This window comes from Cyphomyrmex costatus, unplaced genomic scaffold (assembly GCF_001594065.2).
Source record: "Cyphomyrmex costatus isolate MS0001 unplaced genomic scaffold, Ccosl1.0 scaffold219, whole genome shotgun sequence".
NCBI lineage: Eukaryota > Metazoa > Arthropoda > Insecta > Hymenoptera > Formicidae > Cyphomyrmex > Cyphomyrmex costatus.
Genome location: NW_017276246.1, coordinates 1195000 through 1218682, shown reverse-complemented (window position 1 = coordinate 1218682; position 23683 = coordinate 1195000). Strand labels below are relative to the sequence as shown.

Genomic DNA, 23683 nt, shown 5'->3' with positions numbered 1-23683 from the left:
CGTCACACGCGCGCGCGTTTCGAAATCAATGAGTTTTCCCTTAAAAAAAAAAAAGTTGTCTTTTCGCATCACTCTCTGTGAATAGGTCACTGGGTTAAGTTAGAATCGTCCCAGTCCGTTCAACTTGCTACGAGGAAAAGCATCGCGGAACGATCGAAGCGGGTCGCGTTGCTGGCCGCGGCTGGCCGCCGGGAACTTTTTCCACTTGCGGCAAATGCGTCAACCGAGTCGAGTGCCCAGAGTAAGTACACGAACGCTCGCGCGTGTTCAAGGCGAGAGCGTAGCAGCGTACGACGAGAGTGTTATCGAGAGGATCGACCGGCGGCGATTGTTCCGAGGACAGGTTGTTGGGAGATCGCCCACGCTTCGAGCGATCCCCTCGCATAATCGGCGGTCGTAGCACCGGCTAAATGTCAGCCCGGCCCAGCACGGTTTTATAACCGTGCTCTGCGTGTCCGTGTATACTTTGAATATTAATCGTTCGCAGGGTGGTCCAAATGTCGGGTCAGGCATCCGCGAAAGATTTGTAGAGAGGTAATTCGCGCGGGATGTGGTTTAAACACACGCGAGACACGATCGTGGGGCTACTATCGAATCTCGTATGCGAGGTCTTCGTCATGTTCGCAACTGACAGGACAGTCTCGATGAATCGATAAAGGCCCGCCCGATCCCACGTCAACGGCACTTAATTAATGCGAGACGTTCAAATAGTAAAATATACGTGTGCGTAGATTCGTATAAATTCTCAATAATTTGTGCACATTGTATGTAAATCGCGTGGGATTTATGCGACAGTTCGATCGGCTAGAGATGCAAACTAGACTTTCATCGCGCGGGATCGTAATATAGCTTTTGCAAACTCACAGATCTTTATTCTTAATTTCTACTCGTTATTGAATTATTCCTTAGCTCAAATGGCATTAACGAATTGTTTTAGATCGTGAGAAAATGTACCATCTAATAAACCATGAGATTATATTTAAATCGAGCGATTATCTGTGACGAAATCTCTAAAGAATTTCCTTAAACAGACGCGCGCGGTTATATCTTTATAAAAATGGCTTTAGTAAAAGGTTGTGAGAAATATTAGTAAATTATTCAAAAAAAAAAAACAAGGAATTCGCGTATAAATCTTTTGGCCGCGACTGTATGTGAACAGAACAATTTTGCTGGAATATCTCAAAATTTGGATGGATACAGATTTGAAAATATAAAATTGGAACAATTTTGTTGAACAAAAACAAAAAAATCAAGCGTATAATGAGTAATGCTACAGAAAGTTTTAGCATTCTAGCAATCAGTTTGAGTATCTAATTATTATGATACCCATAAAATTATTTTCAGATCTTTATCTGTCTCAATTTTTAGATACTTCAGCAAAACCGTTCTCCTCGTACGGCATGCTCTATTTAGAAACAACCTGACAGAGTCAGGTTAAAACACGTTAAAAGATCGATCAATTTTCCAGATTTTATTTTCAATATGTATCATATATTGAAATCGTTCGCTTTTTTTTTTTCACAAAGCGACTTTCTCTGTACGTATTATCTGTTTCTTTCTTCTTGACAAAGAGAATTTATCGCCTCCATCTATCGTCGCGTAAAACGCCGCCTCTACCGGCGAATTAATTTGTCGTTGTCGATATACCCGCGGAGATCGACAGGCGGAGATAAACGTCCCGTGCGCGCGGCGAAGTATTAAATTTCGCTCGCAAACGCGCGATCTTGTTCTCTCTATTTTCGTGTACAAAGCACCTTCTCGCCTCTCCGCGCCGTCTAATCGAATTTAATCTCTCAATTCACATCGGTCGAGTTTTTTTTTTTTTTTTTTTTGCGTCCCTCACCCTGACACGCGACATCGCTGGTCGCACAATGCGTGTTTGTTCATGGATCGCGCGGCGTGCCTACACCTCTCTTCCTTCTCACCTTCTCCTTGTCCCTCTCTACACTCTTATTAATTTCGATGACTCGCTCGCGAATGATGGCGAGTGCACGTCCAAACCCCGGACACTCGAGCCTGATCACCGTATTCACTCGAACGAGCGAAAACGAACGTCGCGAGACCTTATCAATCTCCTCGAACAGGAACGATCAATTTTATCATTGGGATAAGATGGCGTTGTGTCTTGGGATATACCATAAAAGGAACGAATGTTTTACTTTCGCTGTTGCGAAATACGGAGCAGCGTATTTTTCTGATTAAATCCCGTGCGGAACGCGATATATATGTATGTAACGTCCACTTACTTTGACAATCGGCAACCGTGGGCGAGCCCTGCGTGCTGGCGGAATTTCCGTTGGCGGTGGATGACTGGACGGCACCGAGACTACGGTAACCCTCGTCGGACACCTCGCTGCAATTGTCCGAGTGCTCTCCGTCACCGTGCGGTGACTTCTGGGTGTTTGCCGTAGTGTCTTTGCCGAAAGTCTCAAGGGCCGGCTGTTCCTCCTTGCTCGGCGTTGGGCTGCGGCTGCCGCTCGAGTCCTCGCTGCACTTGTAGTTGTAGATGGACGGTTCGTACTTCGGTGTGTCGTCCCTCTCAACGGCTCGACGTGCCACGCCACCCTCCACGACGTATCGTTTCGCGAACTCGCCCGGCACCTTGAGACCGCTCTCCTAAACAGCGCAAAAAAACTCCATAGTACCTTTTCTCCAATGTATTTTGCTTGCAAAATTATACTGAGAGAGAGAGGGAGAGAGAGAAATGGTTGCAGTTACCATAATTTAACTATAATTTACAGTTATTTTTTTTCAGTATAAATTATATATTTTTTGGTAGAGCTGTAAATATAGTTACTATTACCCATAAAATTAGAGTTCCCACCCAAAATTATTTCACTATATAATTACAGTCATAAATAATAAACACTTTTCTTTTAGTGTAATGCGGAAGGAGAGACGTTATCGCGTAGTTTCAACAAGTTAAGTTAATATAATCGAAAGTAATTCTGCTGTGTCTTGAAAAAATTCAGCTTTTCAAAGAACATAAAAATATATGATATATTCTTTGTTCTAGAAGCTGTATTAGGGCATCTTCTAAAAATATTTTCTCTCTCTCTTTCGTAGAACAAAAAATAAACTTACTCGACCATTTTCCTGTGGTTTTCCGTAATACGTTGGCGAGCGTGCTTCCTCGTTAGCATTTCTTCTGGACGAATCTGTGTTCTTCCGTGGCGTTGGGCTTCTCGATCTCAGATTTGCTCTGGGCGTCGGCGATCTTGATCTCTGCTTTACCAAGTCGGTCTGATGATTCGGACTCGCCAGCAATTTTCTATGCGGCGTCGGACTTCTCGAGCGCTTCTTCTGCTCGTCGTACGATTGCTGCTGATGCTGTTGTTTGTTGCCAGCTGTCGGTCGATGAGGTGTGGGCGATCGCGAGCGATTGCCGGAAATGCTTCTGGGTGGTGCGTGCAGCTGCGCCGATTGTAGATTCTGCACCGAGCCGACGCTCGACGCGGAACTTCGTCGGGTTCTTGGAGGTGATGATCTGGTGGCGGAAACAACAACCGGGTGTTACGGTGTAAATTGATGTTGGTCGTTACCAGGACGTGCTGACCGGGTTGTGCACCGAGAAATTTTCAGTTTCCGCGATGGCGACGAAATGTCACGACGTGTACAGTATCGCCCATAAGTATCGCGAACTTAAGATAAGATCAGGAAGATTTATAGGAAAAATCGTTAATGTTAGTAAAGTTACTTCGCGCCTATTTCCTGTAAAAGTATGAAGGAGATATAACACTCAGTATGGTACAACACATGTCTGTTTTCACAAAAGGCTATTTCTCTTTCATGTAAATCTAATGCACTCGCTGTACGCTTTACGACGGTACTGTAAGCTATACGGTGTATGCACAACTATAATGTTTATGCATCCATGTATTTTACTATCCTATATAGAGTGACTTGCGATAAAATGTCCATAGCTCAGAGAGCGTAGCTAATACAACATCGGATTTACAAACTGGATGGTATTTACACTCAAAACGTAGAGATAGGCGTATCGATGGGCGATGATCATAATCGTATATGATTAGCATTGAATATCGAATATATTAAATAAAGCGTAAATTTCAAAGTGATAAAAATTTTGTTATTTAATCATTTAACATTCAAAAAGAATTCATGCAAAATAACGTAAGACAGTATAAGAGATCAAAAATAAATTTCGAACGTCGTATAATATAATGATGCGGCACTAAATGAGTGCGTAATTAAAACCGAAATGTGATAAAAAAGCACTCACCGTTCATAATGCACCTGCGCGTTGCCGAGATCAAAGGATCCACCAGCTTTTTGAATGAGTTTCGCCGAGATCATCGAGCGGTGGGCTAGAAAATGATTTTAAAAAATTTGTCATTAAATTCGTTAGGACGCAGCTCGTTTAGAGCTCCTTTTAGCAAAAAGGATCCGATAAAACAGACGCGAATACTCACAGTTTCTGCATCGGCATGGATCGTGTTTCTCCAAATAGTGGCTGAGGGTATCCCATCCTCCTCCAACACGTACCATCACGTGACTGCGCAAAACCCGGACGTAGATCGTGACCTTGGTGTCGCCGATTCGATACTTGCCCTCAGCCACATGGATCATCGGGAACTGTGTCGGACATGTGCATTCCTCTACGATGTCGCGAACCTGAAAGCAAGAAATAGGTTTTATAAAATATTTTATAAGTATAGGTACATTATAAAAGAGAGAGAAGATATTAATTTTATTAATTCTTCTTCTCTAATTTTTTTGGTATATTTATAACATTAAAACGTTGAATTAAATTCTTACTTTTTTTTTCTAATAATTAAAGGATTCGCAAAGCGTGTATACTTTCTATCTTCATTACTTTTTAATTTCAACATATAATATAACATTCTTCTTGTAATACGTATGTTTAACATTTTTATATTCGACAACATTCAAATATAAGATTTTAATACCAAATATAAACCGGTACTTTCAGTCATTGTATTCTTTGTCTGTATATTTCAATAAGTATGTATATTTTAAATCGAAATTTTGGTTCGGAGATTTTTGAATCCTAAAACGTATATAAGCGATAAAACTATATTGATGGACTGTTTCTTTATTGTTTGAAGTATTCACACCAAAACTCAATCTAGTTTATCCAATACAATGTTTTGCGAGCAGAAATATCGCCGAACCGAGAGGAGAGAGAATATAGAGCTCCTTCGGTAATTAGTAGGAACGAAACAAAATTCTTGGAAGCCATGCCAAGATGGGTTCCAGTGGACGTTCGTCGTTTCTTTAACAAGGCCGCAGAGAGCAGGTAAAACCGCTCGAGTTCGTCTTTCGAGTCGCTTTCAGCGACGGCCGCTCGCTGAGTCACGTTGAACAAAAACGCAGAGTCGCTCGTGTAAGATCAATTACCAGGCCGGGAAACCTTGCTTTTCCTCACGAGAAAGTCGCTCCCGCTCGCGGCATAATGAAGGAAAGGTCGCGCGTCGCGATTTTGTTTGCCGATTCGCACGTTGCAAACGTAACGATCGCTGTGTGTTTTATCTACGTAACACAAATCTCTAAAGTTGTAACTCCCTCTTATCAGTTTCTTCTTCCAGTTAAATAGATGATTTCTATGAAAAATTTGCTGGATATAAACTGACCTTTAGAAGTTTTATCAATTTGTAGTTTTATGGTATATTAAGAAAGGATCAATTTCACAGATTCTACCCATCGCAATTGAATTTTTTCATTCGTACACTTGACACTCGACATTCGAAAGTCTCATAAAGTTAAATCCCAGGAAGGGCAGGTTATTCACTTGACAAATGATACGGCGAAAGGGATCGTTTTCACAGATGTCATGCAGACGCTCGAATTAGAAAGCAGAGATAATTACGCGCATTAAAATACCCAATTCTCTTTAACATTGAAAGAACGTCCCTTATTATGGAAACGAACTCGTTTCACCAGTCAGAAATATGAGAAAAAGACGCACGCGACTTTTTTCCCTATCTCGAAAACTTTCGAAACGCTGAATTCGAGCTGACAAGTTCAACTGGAAGGAGAAGATAGACGAATGCGCAATTCACGTCTCTTTATTGTCGAATAAAATAAAATTGTTCCTATAAAAACAAAATTACGCAACAATTCATGCTCATGTACGTCTCGGTATATTTACGATTATTACAAACATTGCACACAGCATTAATACTTAATTTCCATCGAAAAATCATGCGTGCGTTTCGTCTTTCAATGCTTAATTAAGAAATAAGAAATTCATGTTTTAACACTTAATTGAGAAATTTTATGACTTTTTTATTTAAGAGATCTTTAATTGGTGTCAAATAAAAAAATGAAGAAAATTAATCGGATATAAATCGTCATATGATGAAAAGTAAAACAAAAGTATATTATAGAAAAGAATTTTGAACTTTTAGATAATTCGACAATGTATAATGAAGAATAAATGTTACAAGAATAAATCGATATAATTATCCAACTTTTTTTATATGTATTATATATTAATTAAACGCATTCCTAAAATTGATTTTAATTTTAAGAATGTATTAAATGTATGAGTTCTCTGTAAAACACGATTGGAATTGAAAATGTATTTTTCATATAAAAATAAATGTTATAGTTTAAATGAAAAACTTTCTCGTTTTATCTGGATTATTTATTAAAAATATGTCTACTTCTTATTGAAATAATTTTTTTATCCAGTAAATTGTTGCCTTACTTTTTATATTACTTTTCAATAAAATATAGAACAATATAATTTTTTCATATTTGGTTAAAAAATACATATAATACATTCTTAAACGATATTGGGGTATACATGGAATTCTCTATATTAGTACGAATTATTTTTACATGTATAACGATACTGGCTATAACATAAATTGAAAAAGCATCTAGTAGCGTACACACACGATGCTTCTACCACTGACCGATTCAATTCCTCAACACCGTCGAAGTGCCGTCCCCATCGGCGTCACTGACGATTTATTGTCCCACTGTGTAGGTACACGCCCGCGATCGATGGACCGATCGCGATACCCGTGGCTCCCTTTCTCTCCTCCCGCGCGCATTATTGATCGAATCGGCTGATAAGCTGGCAGATCGATCGATCCGCCGATGTGGTGTCGCAGAAAGACGCGCCCGTGTGTGCAACGGCTTTCGCTTCATATTGATCGCGGTCGGCCCAGTGATATCGCGGTCGCAAATCTCTCGCGTCGATACAACACGCGAACACGCGTGTCCTTGGGCGTTCACGAGGTGACCACCCACTGTACCCCGTGCGACGTCACTGACGTAATCATTTATCAATGAACGTGCGCCGATATTCCCCGCCGGAAGTGATCATTAGCCGGGAGTATCGATGATCGCCGATCGGTGAGATCCGACAGTTTATCGGCGCCTTTATGCGCGCGCATATGCGCTTATCGAGTCATCGAGGCTGCGATTTACGACGCCGAGAGTGTTCCGTTTGTTTCTTGACCTGACAGCAGTGGCACGGGAAGGTGTTCCATCTCATTGTTATTTTTGCGTGCCTCGATGAGGAATTGTTTAAACGCGCTCAGCAATTAGTTACGTTTATCGCGGAGAAGCGAGCAGCGAGAAGTGCTACCTCTTAGATTTTCTAGAGATAGCTATACTCTTCTCCGTGAAAGCTGAGAAGTATTTTTCTGCTGTCTTTAACTTACTGCGCGTGCTTCTTATTTTTATATTTTTTTCTAGCACTTACAAATTATTTTATAGCTCGTCTTGAGAGGAAACGATTTATAGTTTCTGCAAATAATTTTTCAATTTTTAGTAATTTTATTAGATTTCTGATAAATCTTCTCCGATCCACTTCGGCATCCATACTTCAGTAATCGCGTTTATTTATCGTCTTTATCAGTAATTCCTTCAGTCGGCTTTATTTTGAACCGCTTTTCGATAGTTTAAAGATTGGAATTTTCTCTGTAACGGACATTAAATCGGCCACGCTATCGATCATTCCTCCTTATCGCCGAGTCGGATCACCTTAAATATACAGGATGTCTATGGGAGATCCAATCTAACTCCAAGAACGTGTTTTACTGGTTCCCAAGATCGACCCAGATCCAAGTATCATGTACATGTCCGTATTTACAATCAGTTACGACTGTTTGAAATTTAACATTTACATGTCAGACAATTTGTTCGGACAGTTGGGAAACCATGTCCATCCAGTTTATACGCACTTTAATCCCTTTCAAGAATTCTGATGAGCGAGATCATTTATATTCGAAGAAAAGCATTATCGAGAATGCTGGCGAATTACGCCGTAGAATAACAAACACAATTTTGACTTGTCAAAGACATGTGCTTAAACCTCATGCGTCAAGTCATCTCCTCCTTTCTCCCATTTTTCAATTAAGTAGATAGATATAAGTCGATAGCTTGTATATATCGAAATTAATAAATTAATATACAGGCTGAGTTGCTCGGAACACACAAAAAAATTTTTAATTTTATAAAAAAATTGTCAATGAAATAAAAAGGCAATTAAGAGTCAAAATTATAAGTGTGATCTAATAAACCATTTAATATTATATTATAAATTAAAATAAACTAAAAATTCACGCTATAAATACGCACGAAAATTTTACTGCGTGAATTAATATTTGTATGTACATCTGAGGATGGCTCGAATATGCAGCCGAAACGTAATAGTTTTGACTTTTAATTTGTCATATTTTAATTTATAATATAATATTAAATGGTTTATTAGATCACACTTATAATTTTGACTCTTAATTGCCTTTTTATTTCATTGACAATTTTTTAATACTAAGAGTCCTGTATACTCGTTCTATTTTAATTTTATAGTTATATTTTTTACTAAAATATTACGTTATAGTTAAATCTATATTAGTTAACTCTTGTATAAAATAAAAATATATAAAAATAATAAATTTAAAAACTTCTAGACATCTCACTCTATAAACAATACTTTTTATTTCCCAAAATGTTTAAAAAACATTTAAAGAAAACTATATCTGTGTACCCGCGCATATATAACTCTTATAAGATAGTTCGGTATCGTTATGTCATTGCTTAATTTTTTTTTAACTATATAATAAATCTACACAGCGATATCGACTCTAACGTTAAGAGTTACAGAATCGGGTACTGAGAAGCCATCCCATCTAAGTATTAATCGCTCTTAAAGATTTCTTAGGAAGAGCTTCGAGGCATCCTGTGTCACCCGATTGTCTGTATTCAACGGTATGCTTTTGACACTCGCGGCGATAAAAAATTATTTATCGATACCGCATCGGTCCGCTCACATTTGCAATGTGTAATATGACAACACAACGGCGTCGTGCGACGAAATTCTTGGTCACGGACCGCTGGGAAACGAACACGTGGCCAGAACGCCGCATTTTCTTGCTGCGAGTGCCAGTGACACTTTTCCAGCAGACGATTTATATGGACCGCTCGATAAATTAACGTACGCGGGTAACCGTGACTGTCGCGAGCAGATTTTTCTCGATGATGTAAGACAGCGTGAACTTTTTTTCACTCGTATCTCGAGGTGTTAAAATAAATCCATTGCGCAGAACGTTACGTCGTGCCGCAAACGCAAATATGTTCGCGGCGAGAAGACATGATATCCGTATAATAGTTGTGACATACGTTTCACATGCTGTATAATTGCAAGTTTTACGGAGAAACTGTTGTATCATGTAGGACAGAGATTTAAACATGGATAAGATATGTATATTTAGCGTTAAAATACCAATGTCATATTAATAACATGCTTTTATCATATAATTTTATTGCAGATTGATAATAATATTGACAGACACTTCAAATGAAAAATATTCTCGATTTAAATTATCATTTATGACATAAATATGTTCCCAGAAATTTCAATACGAAACTATATTATGTTGTCATATTATGGTAACAAGTTTATTACCTCATCTACCTCCTAATTATCATAAAAAGTCGATCGATTTCGTCCCTCCAATTTCGTGGCCTTAAATTGTTATGCATTAAAAAAACTCCATGCGTGTCTCCGTCAAGTACTCCATCTCGCAAGTCTGATTGACAAATTGACGCATTATGTAAGAGACAGAATTGAAAATTTTCGATGTACGCGGATGAGGTCTTCGTGGAAGGAAACAACGACGGCTCAGTAAATCATCGTGAACGAGCGTCCCATTGCGAATTCCGAAGGCGTTCCAGCCGACGTCGATTGTGAGCTTCCACTTACGTCACGTTGTCTCTCCTTTCAAATATTTAATCAGGTCGCGAAGCTAGTTAACGAATCCAGTCGCATCGCATAACGTACCGTTCGATAATTAATAAGCTGCGAATATTAACATCGTTTGTGCCAAGAGTCGTGAGTGTTGCCAGATATTTTTCATGGAAACATCATAGAAAAAGTCAAACCTTTTAGAGTTTTTTAAAATCTAAAAAAAAATTGTGATTATTCTCACTTATATAAATAAATAGCATCCCAAAAATTACACTTGTACATTATATAATACGCATTGTTTTAGAAATATTCAAACAAGAGGTTGATATAGTTTAATTGAATTTTCTATGAAAAGAATTAGAGGCGCAAACGTGAGACAATTAGACAATAAGACAGTCATGTCTAACATTTTTCAACAACGCAAGCGATTCGAAGCCGAGGAGCACGAAAGGATATAAATCGGATCGAATTACGTTGTTAGCTACCTCGTGCGTAGAATAGTTGAACAATTCGCGACGACCACCAGCCAGTGCGCGAGTGGCAAACATACGGAATGATTTGCAATTAAGAGTCACATTAACAGGGCAAGATTTCGTCGGCTTTCCAACGAACGCCTCGACGCAACCAATCGGTGACTCGACCCTAATGGCACACACTGCAGGGCTCGGCGCGCAGATTTATTTACTCCGCCGATTGCGATATCGTTCTACATCGGCCGTGCATCGAGGAGAACCCGTTCCGAACGCTATTTTAAGAATCAATTATACGAGATATTAACTGAACGTCATTCGTGTATCATTAACGCATTGCATTAATTGCGGATCAAAACAGCAGAGGGAGAAATACTCATCTTCTATACGAAGGAACGAATCGCTGATCTATCAAAATTATCAATAAGAAATAGCTTATAAACTTTGCCTACAACATGGTATATGATGAATGAGAATGTTTAAAAACTCAGAAATAATATACAATATTTTAATGTACAATATTTAGCTACGATATTTTAAATGGTACACATTTCTAAATAATACGTTATATGCTTTTCTCTTTTTCTATTAATTTTACGGATTATAATTCGATGACTTATTAAATAATACCTGAAAGCATAAAATTAGAAACGCTAGAGAGAATTGTCGGACTACAACTTTTAAATACAATCTAAAATGGCTCTTATTGGCATTGTTTATTATATATGATTTACAACTTAAAAGTCGTAATCCGATAATTCTCTAATATCTTAAATTTTACGCCTTCCGATATTACTCAATAAGCCATAGAGTTATAACCTATAAAATTAACGGAGAAAGAGAAAAGCGTAAGGTGTATTACTTTGAAATAATTACAAAAGAATACAAGTCGATATAACCACACGTGTTTCGAGTAGAAACTTTATGACAAAGAATTTACCTCTATCTCGATAAGTCTTATACAAGATCCATCCATCTTAACAAATAAATTATCATTAGACGTTATTGAAACGGGCGTACTGCAACGCGCGAGGATATATTTGCATAACGTGCGATCCTTCCTTTATTACGGAATAACGAAAGTATCATTGACGATAACCGGTTCGTCGATTTTCTAATGGCCGTTAATACACGTTAGTGCGGCGACAGGCAAAATTTATAACGTTTATTAAGCGGATCTGGCTTGTTGTCCTTTTAGCTATCAAATATGTTATGGGCAGCGAGACTAATGGCGGTATTAGCGTCTCGTAATAAACATCAAAAATCGATCGCGGAGAAAATTATATCGACTGATTACATGTATACTTAATTGCATCGTGACTTCAAATTATTAGACCAATTTTCCGATTGTGTCGATAATCACAAGTCGGGATTGGATCTAGGACACAATCACCATCTTCGCCGACCTCTTTCGCCGTCCTCGACCGTTTTGCGACAGACCAATTGTCTACGAGCTACTGAGTTTGTAGGCTATGCGTTTCCGGTTTGCGAATACGCTATAACTCGAATTAAACCGCGCGATTTCGTTCCCGTTTTGCACAAAAGTGACATGTCAATTCTTTAAATATGCAGCTTTCCATTTCCTTTGACTATTCCTCTGTTACTTATTTTACACACGCAAAGGTAGTTAAAGTCCTTTTGAGTCTTAAGATGTCTTTATTTACATAATTCTCTTCATTAAATTTCAATGAAATTATATCCTTTACTTAATATTTAACAATTCTTTTCGATTAATCTTGTAAAGCTAGAAATTTTATAATAATCAGGATATAAGTAAACCATAAAATCTTATATTTTTCCAGTTCAATGAATACTTATTCAAGTAGAAATATTCTCAGAAATTGCAATACGGAGCAACTCACTTGAACTGTGGATATCAAGCGAACCGATGATTGGAAATCAATAGATTGATTTTACGGATCATAGCATTTCCTTTGCATTACTCAAATGATCCACGCAACTTCGTCATAGCTATGACCGGCAATGTTTCGCCATTGGCGAATCAATGTATTTGAATAAACAAAATATCTTCAAAATATGCAGAGTCCCTGCTAATTATTTATCAAATTTAGAAACATTTTCCCAAGTTCTTCGACATTATTAATTTTCAAAAATCTTGGTAATTAAAAATACTTGAAAAGTCTAATTTAGGAAGAAACAAATATATTGATGGATATTTTTACTAAATGAAAGATTATTTTTCTACTTTCAACTTACTGTTAGCTCGCAAAGCTCGTTACTTGCGATCGCTTACGAGCCCGTTGGTGCGACAGGACATATCGGAAGAAGTGACAATTTTCTCAGCTCGCTCTCCAATGTTTACGTAGAGAAAAAACACGCGATGATCGAGGTATACCCGTGCATATTCTTGTGCATATACATATCTATACATATTACTCGCTCGGGACAAATTGTGTGGCGCATTGCAGGTGAACGGACAGGATGAATGGTTATGATGCTATAATGCAAGGCCGTCACGGCTTACGTAACACAACCCAACCTAGCGATACGGAATACGGATTATTATGGTGTATTCGTTTATAGAGAACGATAAGTAAGGGGAAAGGGAAAAGGAGAGAAATAGGGAGAGAGAGAGAGAGAGAGAGAGAGAGAGAGGAAGAGAGATCAGGCATGAGTTGTATCGCCCACGCGTATCGAGATTCGTTGGTCGGCTGCGAGAATTTTTACGGATATCCATATCGCGCTCTACGCGCGAAATGACTTTGCGATGCACGCTCCGAGCGATGAAATACACGCGATTCTCGTAAAGCAACTTTCTCGCGTGCACAAATCGGATGCAGATAGAGATCTTTGCTCTCGTGTAGCGCGCGCACTAATGAATTGCACGTAGTGCGCTCGGACTTAAAACGTTTGCAATAACGTCACGAAATTTTATTAATCTGGGTTTATGAAAGGATATCATAGTAATAATTATGACTACGTCGGCAGCGATATTGTGTATATCGTTTAATTGCATTTAAACGAAATACAAAGATCATATACGTTTCGATATTAAGTGTCGCGTTGTTACACAATCAATATATTATGCAGTCCACGCTGAAATATATATATCGAAGTAATATTATTAAAATTAAATCCTATAACTAAAAATAACATTATTGATATTAAGACGTATGAAAAACTACTTGCTATTAAATTGCTATTAAATGTTTGCTAAATCAGTGTGAACGAAGAAGTTAAGCGCTGTTTCTCATCGAAAATTAAACAGCCTATATAAATAATACGTAAATACATATCTTAATATAGACCATGCAAGTCTCATCGTCATGCAATAATTATAATAATTCATATATTGCCTATGTATATTTATTCATATACCCGCAGGGCAACGAGCTCCCTCGCGCACACCTGTTTAATTGAATTCGATTCATAAATGTGAATTCTATTATTATAATATAAGAATTTCGTTAGCGATCCATAAATAATCTGCCACAAGCTCCCGGATATCGTAGGTTATTCCTGTGGCGCATATCTAACGAGTTAATTCGAATCGCTCGCGTGTCTACGACATAAGCGATCTCGCGCGCGTTACTTACGTTCATTAATTTATAGTATCGTAACTTACGTTATCGTGGCTTAATGAACAGCGGCGGGTACGGCCGTTTAATTACTCCCGTGTACCATTACATGTCGTATCTTGTAAGCGCTACCGTTGTACGTATTAAAAATCGATGTGAACGGTAACATATCGCGTAATTACGTTTCAATATATTCATCTTCCTCCCTCCACTTGTCTTTCTTTTACATTTATCTACTGTTTTTTCTTTATACAATTTTTAAGGGACATTTAAGTTCCTTATTAATCACATGTGATATGAGGAGGCTCAAGGAATCCGATGAAAGACAAAGAATGACGAATCCGAAAAAGCGTCTCTTTTTCTGCATATTTTCTTTTTACCTACATATCGATGACTTTCTAATTCCAACGGCGAATCCGCGTGACGCATCGAAGAGACTTACTGGAGCTTGGGGGCGACGAATTAAAAAGTCGTACGGCAGGTGCACTTCCTGTGATGAAACACGCCAACCGAAAGAGCCGACCGCGGTAAATCCTTTCCTTAATTGACGACCATTAAATCTGTTCACGGTGATCGATCAACCGTCCTACATACTTGCGGCCATTTCTTGTGACACTGATACGCTCCGCGTGTAACGCCCGGCAATCGAACAAAACGTAAAACCGATTGATGTGTTCGCGATATACGCTTGACAAACGCCGACAATCGCATCGTAAAAGTTTCTTACGATTTTATTACATTGATAGAAACCCCGCCCCTCCCCCATTGACATATATTATTTCTTATGTCATCGAAGATTCCTGTGTCATCAATCTCGACGTAGCTCAATGAAGGGGGGCACAAAAAGAGAATCCGTGACAGAATTCACAACAGAAATCTTTCAATTGATTACGTATAACATTTTTTTACGAAACATTCTTCATCGAAAGAAGTGTCCTTTCTTCGCGTCTGGCGCGAAGAGAGGACATTTCTTTTGGTAAGTAATTGTGATATTTTCCAAGGCAATATTGCGCGATGTATATGATATACACGGTAAAACGGAATACGCGGATAGACCGTCGAGCGGAAAGCTAGAAGAACGGGTTTGACTCGGAAAAGGTTAATGCGACGAACACGTTTCCTTGATGCGGAAAATAAATCGCTAATTACCAGAGGGTGTCTTCTTTTAGTGCAATTAATTTATAGACTTGCATAATTGCCGGCTGCCGAGGTAGGATCGTATATATTTCTTAAGACAAGCAGAATGATCCCTGATTTTACATCAGATATACTTTATTGGCACGTGATATTAATAATCTTCGTTTATTACTGCGTATTAATATTAACTAAATGTTAAGGTACGAAGATTAATCTGTCTTGATCGTCTCAAAATGACTTATAACTAGTGTAGATTAAATAATCTTGTTTAGTAATATTACTGTATCCTTTCATAAATTAAAAGGCTATTTTATCATAAATAAAGAAGGCAATTTAAACGGAACGCAGCTAGAATTAATTTACAAAATTCTCACATAAATCTAACTATAAAATAAATCAATTCTAATTTTTTATCGCGTTCTCTGTTTATCTCTGAATACCGCAACATTGTTGATTCATCGATGAACTTACGAATGACAATTGAAAGTTTGCAGGAAGAAATTAATAAAGAGTAATCCACAAATGGCACATACATACATATATACATGAAAAGAATATTTCAAGGTAATACGTGTAATTTTCACTGTGATTAATTCAAGTATATTTCGCGTATTGGAAAGAGACGTGACTGTGTCTGATAGAATCTGCATCCCAGACACGCGCTCTCTCCTGCAGAAGTTGCTCCTGCGCGGGAATAGAGTAATTCGCTCGTAAGATCAGGAGATCGCCGCGCGCCGGTTCGGCTCGCGCAGATTGTATACCGTGGATCGCGCCGTGGATTGCACGGCATGCGCCGTCAGTATGTAGCCGCATTTAAGAGAACGATGTTGCACGCGGTGGAGGAGGCACGCGCGCCGGGGTCACGCGAATGTGGACCTCGAAGACGGTGATGGAGAAGAAGTGGATGGTGGAGAAAAGTTCCTTGCGGGCTCCGGCGGCGCGGCGGCGGCGGCGGCGGCGGCGGCGGGATTAATTTTCCTAGCGTTGTTATGTTAATAGATACGTCGACACGCGGAAGTATTGCCGCGGTATACGAAAGGTTGCGCTGAACAAACGAGAAGTGTCCCGCGGCCTTTTAATGCGCTTGTCAGCGACGTTACTGCGCTCGAACTGCCATCGATTTTACAATGTTACGCGCTCGCGAAGAAAGTTGCCACGGATCGAATGTACGCGGTGTCCTGAATCTACCAAATAGTCCTTCGAATGATGAAAAATTCGATGCCAGACTTACTTATTGCAATTATAGCTCCTATGTATACACATAAGTTTTTCTACTAGATAGAGAGAGAGAGAGAGAAATAAGAGATTTTTTGTAATTACAGATAAAATTTCATCTACAAGAAATTTAACCTAAGACATGTATATATTATGTAAGCTAATTATAACTCTATACATATCATAACATTTTAATAAATGATGAAGATTCATCTCAAGTTTATAAAAGAATTTTCAGTTAGACCGGATTTAATAGACATGTATAGAGACATACTGTAGACAGACATTGGAATAATATAGACATAGAATACGGTTCCGCGAGATATGCCGGAACTCTTTGTGAATGCGATCACTGGAGCGTAATGCAAAAGACTTAATTGCGTGGACTCTGAGCAATAGACAGTTGGAATACGCGGAATTGAAGTTTGGCGACTGAGAGAAATACAGTGGTATGCGAATACATAAATAAAACGTGAAAGCTGACAGACTTATTTCTAATGATGTGATATAACAATGTTAGATCCTATTATTATCGAGAGTTTGAAAAACTGATAAATATATGTGCATATATATGTTTATGATATTTTCTCTGACATATTAATATTGATTAGAATTTGCGCCTTTTACTATTATTATATTTCATAGGAGAATAAAGCAAAGAATGTAATTCTTTCTTCTATACTAATCATCAATTAAATCGATTATTAATTAAATTTATACTTTGTAAGTCGATTTATTAGTCTAAATTAATCGTATAGTTTAAATGATGCAATTGATTAAAAATCATTTTGAAAATTCCTAGATACACCTATAGGTACATTAATGAAGGATTGTGATGATTATAAAATCAGCAGAATGGAGTGAGATTGATTAAAGATGCATTACTGATTATCACCTTGCCATTTTACTCGTAATTATGAAAGACTCGAAATTTGATCAAATCGAGTTAACCTTTATAATTGCGACGTCTCGATTCATATACTATATAAGAGTACGTAGCGAAAGTGGCGGAAATTTCATTTATCTCTCGCTATTGCGAACTGACCTACAACTCGAGAAACTCCCCTCGTCGCTTAAAAATCATCCCAGCTGTTGCTATTAATATACATCTGTAGTTCAAACCTGCACTTTCTAAATAAAACTTTGAAGTAGTGTCCACTTTAGAAGGAAATTTAATTTTATCAGAGATAATTTTAAATAAAATTTTATTTAGTCGAATAAAATTCACGTTACAAAAACTTTCATGTAATTATTGATACTACGTTGTTCATAATTATAACATAGTTAAATGTATCTAATTAAAATTTCAGTTCTTATTTTCATACATTATAAATTAGTCAAGTAGGCAGACATAAACATGTATAATTATATTTCTCTTACTCATTAATTAATTGATATTTACTGATAAAATACTAATAAATATCAATTAATTGTCATTATCAATATTTTATATTGCGATTGTTTGTTAAAGTCAAAAGACAGCAGCTTAAAATTTACTATCCAACCAGTCTTCCTATCTACACAATGACTAAGATAAAATCATCGGTCCGCAGGCGTTTTGAGGAATATCGATCTCGACAGACATTAATCAACACACCGAAGTGCAATGACCAGGAGTATCGAACGGATGACTCAAACGAGGTTACGTCGCAAGTGTTGATTTCGTGACTGTCAAAATAGATTAAGAAGGAACTAAAAAAATCGATCGTCTGATCATTTCCTAATCATGAGATCTAAGTCTTGTTACGACACATAGATCGTTTCACAAGTGAAGACGTTATAAATTCTGAAGTAGATAATCCATGAGAATTTAAATAAAAAGAATCAAGCATGAATATTAATGAATTCATAGAAAATAAAAAAAATATAACTGCTTAAATATAAAATGATCGGGAATTTGAACGGAAAGAATCACGCATAAATATTGATGAATTCATAGAAAATAAAAAAATTATATAATAGCTGTTTAAATAAGAAATTAGATATACACATTAAAGAGTTAAATAATTGTGAAAACATTTAACACAGATCTGTCGTATGGAGTATCATCGATTTGTAAGGAACTTTTCTAAAAATTGATGAAATTAAATGCGATAAATTATTTATTGAGGAAGACATACGATTCATATTTTTCTTCTCTCAAAAAGCTCAAAGCTTGTTCTCTGAAATACTCTTGACGTATTTAATATATCTCCTTGGAGCTCCATAGCTGCAGAACTGCACCTTCATTTATATAAACTTTTTCTCCAGAACGGTATCTTACAGCTTCCGCATATATGACACTTCTTCCTGAAACACTGTGTATAGATGTACACGCCGCGGCGGAGAAAGTGATGGAACCTCCGGACGAGATACTGATCGCTATCTTGGCATTATCATCACCGACCGATCTTCCCAGGATCGTGTGCGGGCGGGGGAGGCTTTCGTGGGAAGAGAGGAGTACGATCTACGAGACGCGATTTCGTTTGAACGATACTGGATCTTGATCGCGAGAATACGAGTCCGATCATGTCGCAAAGATATGTTTTGTGCGCTTTTTGTTTATCGCTAGCGAAAGATATCGAGCGAAAGTAAGAATGTTCTATTCTCGTCTAGTTTGTCTCTGCCTCTTTCGATCACTTTCCAGGTTATTTATTGACGATTATTTATATAAAAACTACTACAAGTGAAGCTACAATATCTTATTAAAGATAACATTCTTTGATAAGTTAATATTACAATTAGTTAATATCGTTACTATTTACTTAACTTTTAAATACATAAAATTCAACTAATAAACCTGTATTAAATAAATAAGATAGAAAGAAGGATTTAGCTATAAAATGAATTTAATAGTTGACATAACCGAATTAGAGATAAATAATTCTAACTACTTACACGAATTTGTTTAATCTAATTGACTTTAACTAAATTAATTTACATATATACATATATAATAGCGAAATTATTTATTATCGCGTATCATAAATTCACGATTTATAAGCTTATTGAAGAAATTACTGTAACTGCCAATCTATACCTGCTCACATAAGATAAAATCTGTAATATTTTATAAAGATACTTAAGGTAAGTTTCATATCCTGGGAAATTCATCAAGGTGTCTGAACAGAAATAATCGTGCTCTCTGTGCGCTCGCGAAAACGTTTCGACGCAAATAAGGCCTTAAATAATATCACAAATAAATTTCCCCAGGGAAACAACACGTTGTAACAACGCACATTGTAATCCATCTAGATTTATGGCAATTCGATCGTTGATCGCCCATTACATTCGCAATACATACATTGTCTCGTTTCCGACTTTAGCTCCATACGTAATTCAGAATGTGAAACTGTACGGGTGAAATTTATATCTCGAAAACCCGCTCTATAAAGCGGGCGCACCGCTATATTTGCCGAGGGTCGATTAGAGGCGGTTACACGATCAAGGAAATCATCTAATGAAACGCCGTGGAATATTTCAACCTATCGCCACGCTCACTCTCGTAATTGATGGACGCACTTACCGCGGATAATGTAAGACTCGCGCAACACTCGTAACGCCCCGGCGGGAGTAATTAATAATGAAATTAATTTCTTACCGTCTTTGTCCGTCGACAGAAAAAATCGGAAACTTTTACAAATTACTATAAATATATATACAAAAACTATTTTGAAAAATTCTAAATAGACCAATCAATTCTGAAATATGATTCGTTATTAATTTCAACGAATTAATTAAAAATAATTATTAAACTCACATTTGCATCTTAAATTACTTGATTTTTTTTTTCTTAATAGCATCATGTGTGTGTGTGAGTTTTATACAAAAAATTTTTATGTAATCGAAGAATTACATACGTAGTATCTATATAAATTCACACGCAATTATTTAGAAGCACAATTTCAACGAATTAATTAAAAATAATTTTTATACTCACATTTGCATCTTAAATTAATAGATTTTTTTTTCTCAATAACATCATAAGTTTTTTTTTTACAAAAAATTGTTTGTAATCGAAGAATTACATACGTAGTATATAAATTCACATGCAATTATTTAGAAGTACCCAGCTTAGACTGCTGTGGCATTGTTTCTTTCGGTTAAAAAATTTTTAATTATAAGATAGAAAACGAGAGATCTTAACAATAACCTTGCAGTAGATTAAGGTTTACCTTCTTCCTATTAATTATTTTGATCGAAAAGCGCGGACCTCAATTAACTCAGAATGCATGCGTGAAGTGGGACAGCAGTGATGTTAAAATTGCATATTTACGCATTACAAATGAAGAAAAAGTATGTTCATGATTGAGGACACTGGCAGCAGTAAGGGTTAATTAGGAGGTCAATTAGTTCTCCCGCAATTTTATTCCGCTTTCGGCAAACGCTCACAATTTACACGTCATGCGATACGAATATGCACACTACAATGCGTATATTCATATGTTGCGCATCTCGCATGTTGATAAGCGCATTGGGAATTTATTAACGACAATGTAACGTTTCAAATTGAAAACTGTCACGTACGTATGAAGGGGGGGAAGCTCGATATCTATTAAATTTCCCTACGTACACGTTGTTATCGGAATAAAGAGAAATATTGTTATAAAGCGCAAAAAAGAATATAAGCATTTTTATAAATTGTTATTTTGCCAAAATATAAAGTATATTCTGAAAAGTTGCCAAATAGAGTCGAGACTGAATCTTAAAGTCCAATATTTTTATGTAAATTTTAAGTAAAGTGTGATATTTTTCAAAAAGTTCTTTGCTGCTTTTTGAAACGTTAATCAATATCATTATTAAATCGACGCTCGTTTTCACTTTGATATTAATATTGTACTCCAACAATTGTGTTTCAAATTCGAACAGTAATTAATAAATAGTTTGTATGATATGATTGAAAAATGTATTGAAAATTCAATATTATATCAGGCACTAAGATCTGATTTTGTTTAGCGATTCTTTATTGAAATTCTGAAATTTTTGAGATTTTATATTTGATTTATTTATCTAAAAATTTCATTAAGAAATTATTTCGTCTCAAAGCACTTGTCGCCATCGACAGTAAGTAAAAGGTGTGACTACCTTACATCAAATCAATTTATGTACACGAAATACCGTCGTAAGAGTCGTCACGTAATACTTATAGCTGTAGAAAGATCGCGGTGTCCGAGCTCGTCTCTTACACGTGTCTTTTTGTACTCCCACGCGTCCGTCGTCGGTTTTTTTAGATAAGGACGAGCAACGTTCGACTGGGACTATTTTTGTTTAACGACGTCATGTTCGGCATTGATAGTTTCCTGAGGGCCATATCGCGCGGTCAGGGACAAGTGTGGATTTCTCTTATCTCGTAAATTCTGAACGTTTTCGAAATGTATGTATATAACTATCGACACAGCCGTAGGCCGACTGATATGGTACATTTATGATGCAATCGGTAACATCCACACAGAAATATCGTTTGTAATATCAGTTACGTCATTTTAGCTACATCGTTTATAACAAGATACATCGTTTTACTTTTTTTTTTTTTTTTTAATTTATTCTTTCCTACCTAATTTATTCTTGCTGCTACTAAAAGATATTAATGATTGTCAACTAATGGAGGTAATAACGACGCTGAAATAACAACCCACGCTCGTTCTCCACGATAATCTATATCGTTCGCTAAAGCTAATCGGAGTACAACACCGGCTTAAATGTCCCAACTGCGAAATTGCACAACCGGTAACGTGTAGAAAAAAAAAAAACGAAAAGCATTCGAAAGGCGATTGCAAATGGGAAAGAAAAACAGTTATGTGGGCGGTCCGCTCCATCGTGTCCGCGCGACTCTTAATAATCGCCTCGATTTGTCAGTGCGCCGATTCTAATTAGAGCGACTCCTCCGAGATATGCATTGTGTTGCTTTCTTTTCCCTTTCAGAAGCGAAGGGACCAGAGCTCGTACCCATGGTTGTTTTCAGCGTGTCGCGGTAAATTAAAAAATACCGCAGAAGGAATGCATCGCCTCGTCATTGCCGAAGGCGTGTATTGAGTTATTCGACCGAGAAGCGCGTCGAACGACATTTCTGCAACTGCGCGTGTGTTGCAGTAAATTATCAATGGTGAATTTCAGTTAACGATTGATGTTGTAGGCGAAATGGCGTTGCAATAAACTCGGCGTAAATTCAAACTGAAATATTGCAGCTGGTAAACGAAAAGGCATATACTTTATGACTTGCGCGCGTTTCAATAAATTACTTATGAATTGCACTACACAGAACGCAGAGTATAGTTTTTAGTACTTTACTGAAATGTAAACAATTCAGCAGGAAAGAGTGTATACCGTAGGATTAATAAGTATTGTACATAATATATTTATCTAATATTTGTTATACATATTACATATAAAAAAAAATGTGTATTGTGATTATGTTCAATAAAAGAAAAAGAGAGTTATTTACACGCGCACGTTGAAAAATGTCAAGGGAAAAATGTCTAATGAGAGGTTCTTCGTGCGAAACATCCTCCTTCTCTCTCTCTTTCCGAAAGAGAACGTAATTTCTTAAAGAAATTACGTGTGATTTCAACGTTCTAATTAAAAACGTTCAACAACGTGAGAGATAGCGGACTTCTCCGAACGACGCTCGTCGCTCACACTCCTCAAGGTGCTTCACGCTCCTCGACGATCTCTGGAACACACCCTAGAGCACCAATTAGCCTAACGAAAGAGTATAACGTCGCACATCGAGCGCCAGATCTCACGACGTCGCGTGAACATAAACGCGTCGCGCGCTACATAGCTCGTCTGCGGGTAATCCCCGGCAAGTTAAAGCGGCGCGATTCTTCTGCGAATACACGTACGCACGCATACACGCGCACGTGCACGTGCACGGCAGGTGAATTCCGGGGAATCGCGGCGCTTTGAAGGCGCAGCAGCTTTTACAGCGGGCGTCCCGGCGTCGAGCCGCGCCGGCGTCCCGGCAATCAATACGGCGAGAGAGACGACGTCCCGCAGAGAGCTCTCAGCTGTTCCAATCCACAGCGGTGACGGTCACGTCGTGCTTTTTCGTCCCGCACGATAATTTGTTTTCGTGATTCTCGAGACGTGTGATTCCGCAAACGTTTTACGGCAATTGAAAGCCCCCCTAGGAACGCACACTTCGACGAAATCGT

At 37.6% G+C, this 23683-nt stretch overlaps 1 protein-coding gene across 1 annotated transcript in view; it reads right to left on the bottom strand.

The window, feature by feature from the left end:
* The window catches only part of LOC108773752 (GAS2-like protein pickled eggs), a 51413-nt gene that overhangs the window by 5106 nt on the left and 22624 nt on the right, over positions 1–23683 (bottom strand). The window contains exons 3-6 of the mRNA XM_018539675.1: positions 4434–4635; positions 4244–4328; positions 3070–3487; positions 2247–2616 (exon numbers count right to left, since the gene is read on the bottom strand). Of these exons, the coding sequence (XP_018395177.1) occupies positions 2247–2616; positions 3070–3487; positions 4244–4328; positions 4434–4635 (1075 nt within the window). The remainder of the gene's footprint in view (positions 1–2246; positions 2617–3069; positions 3488–4243; positions 4329–4433; positions 4636–23683) is intronic.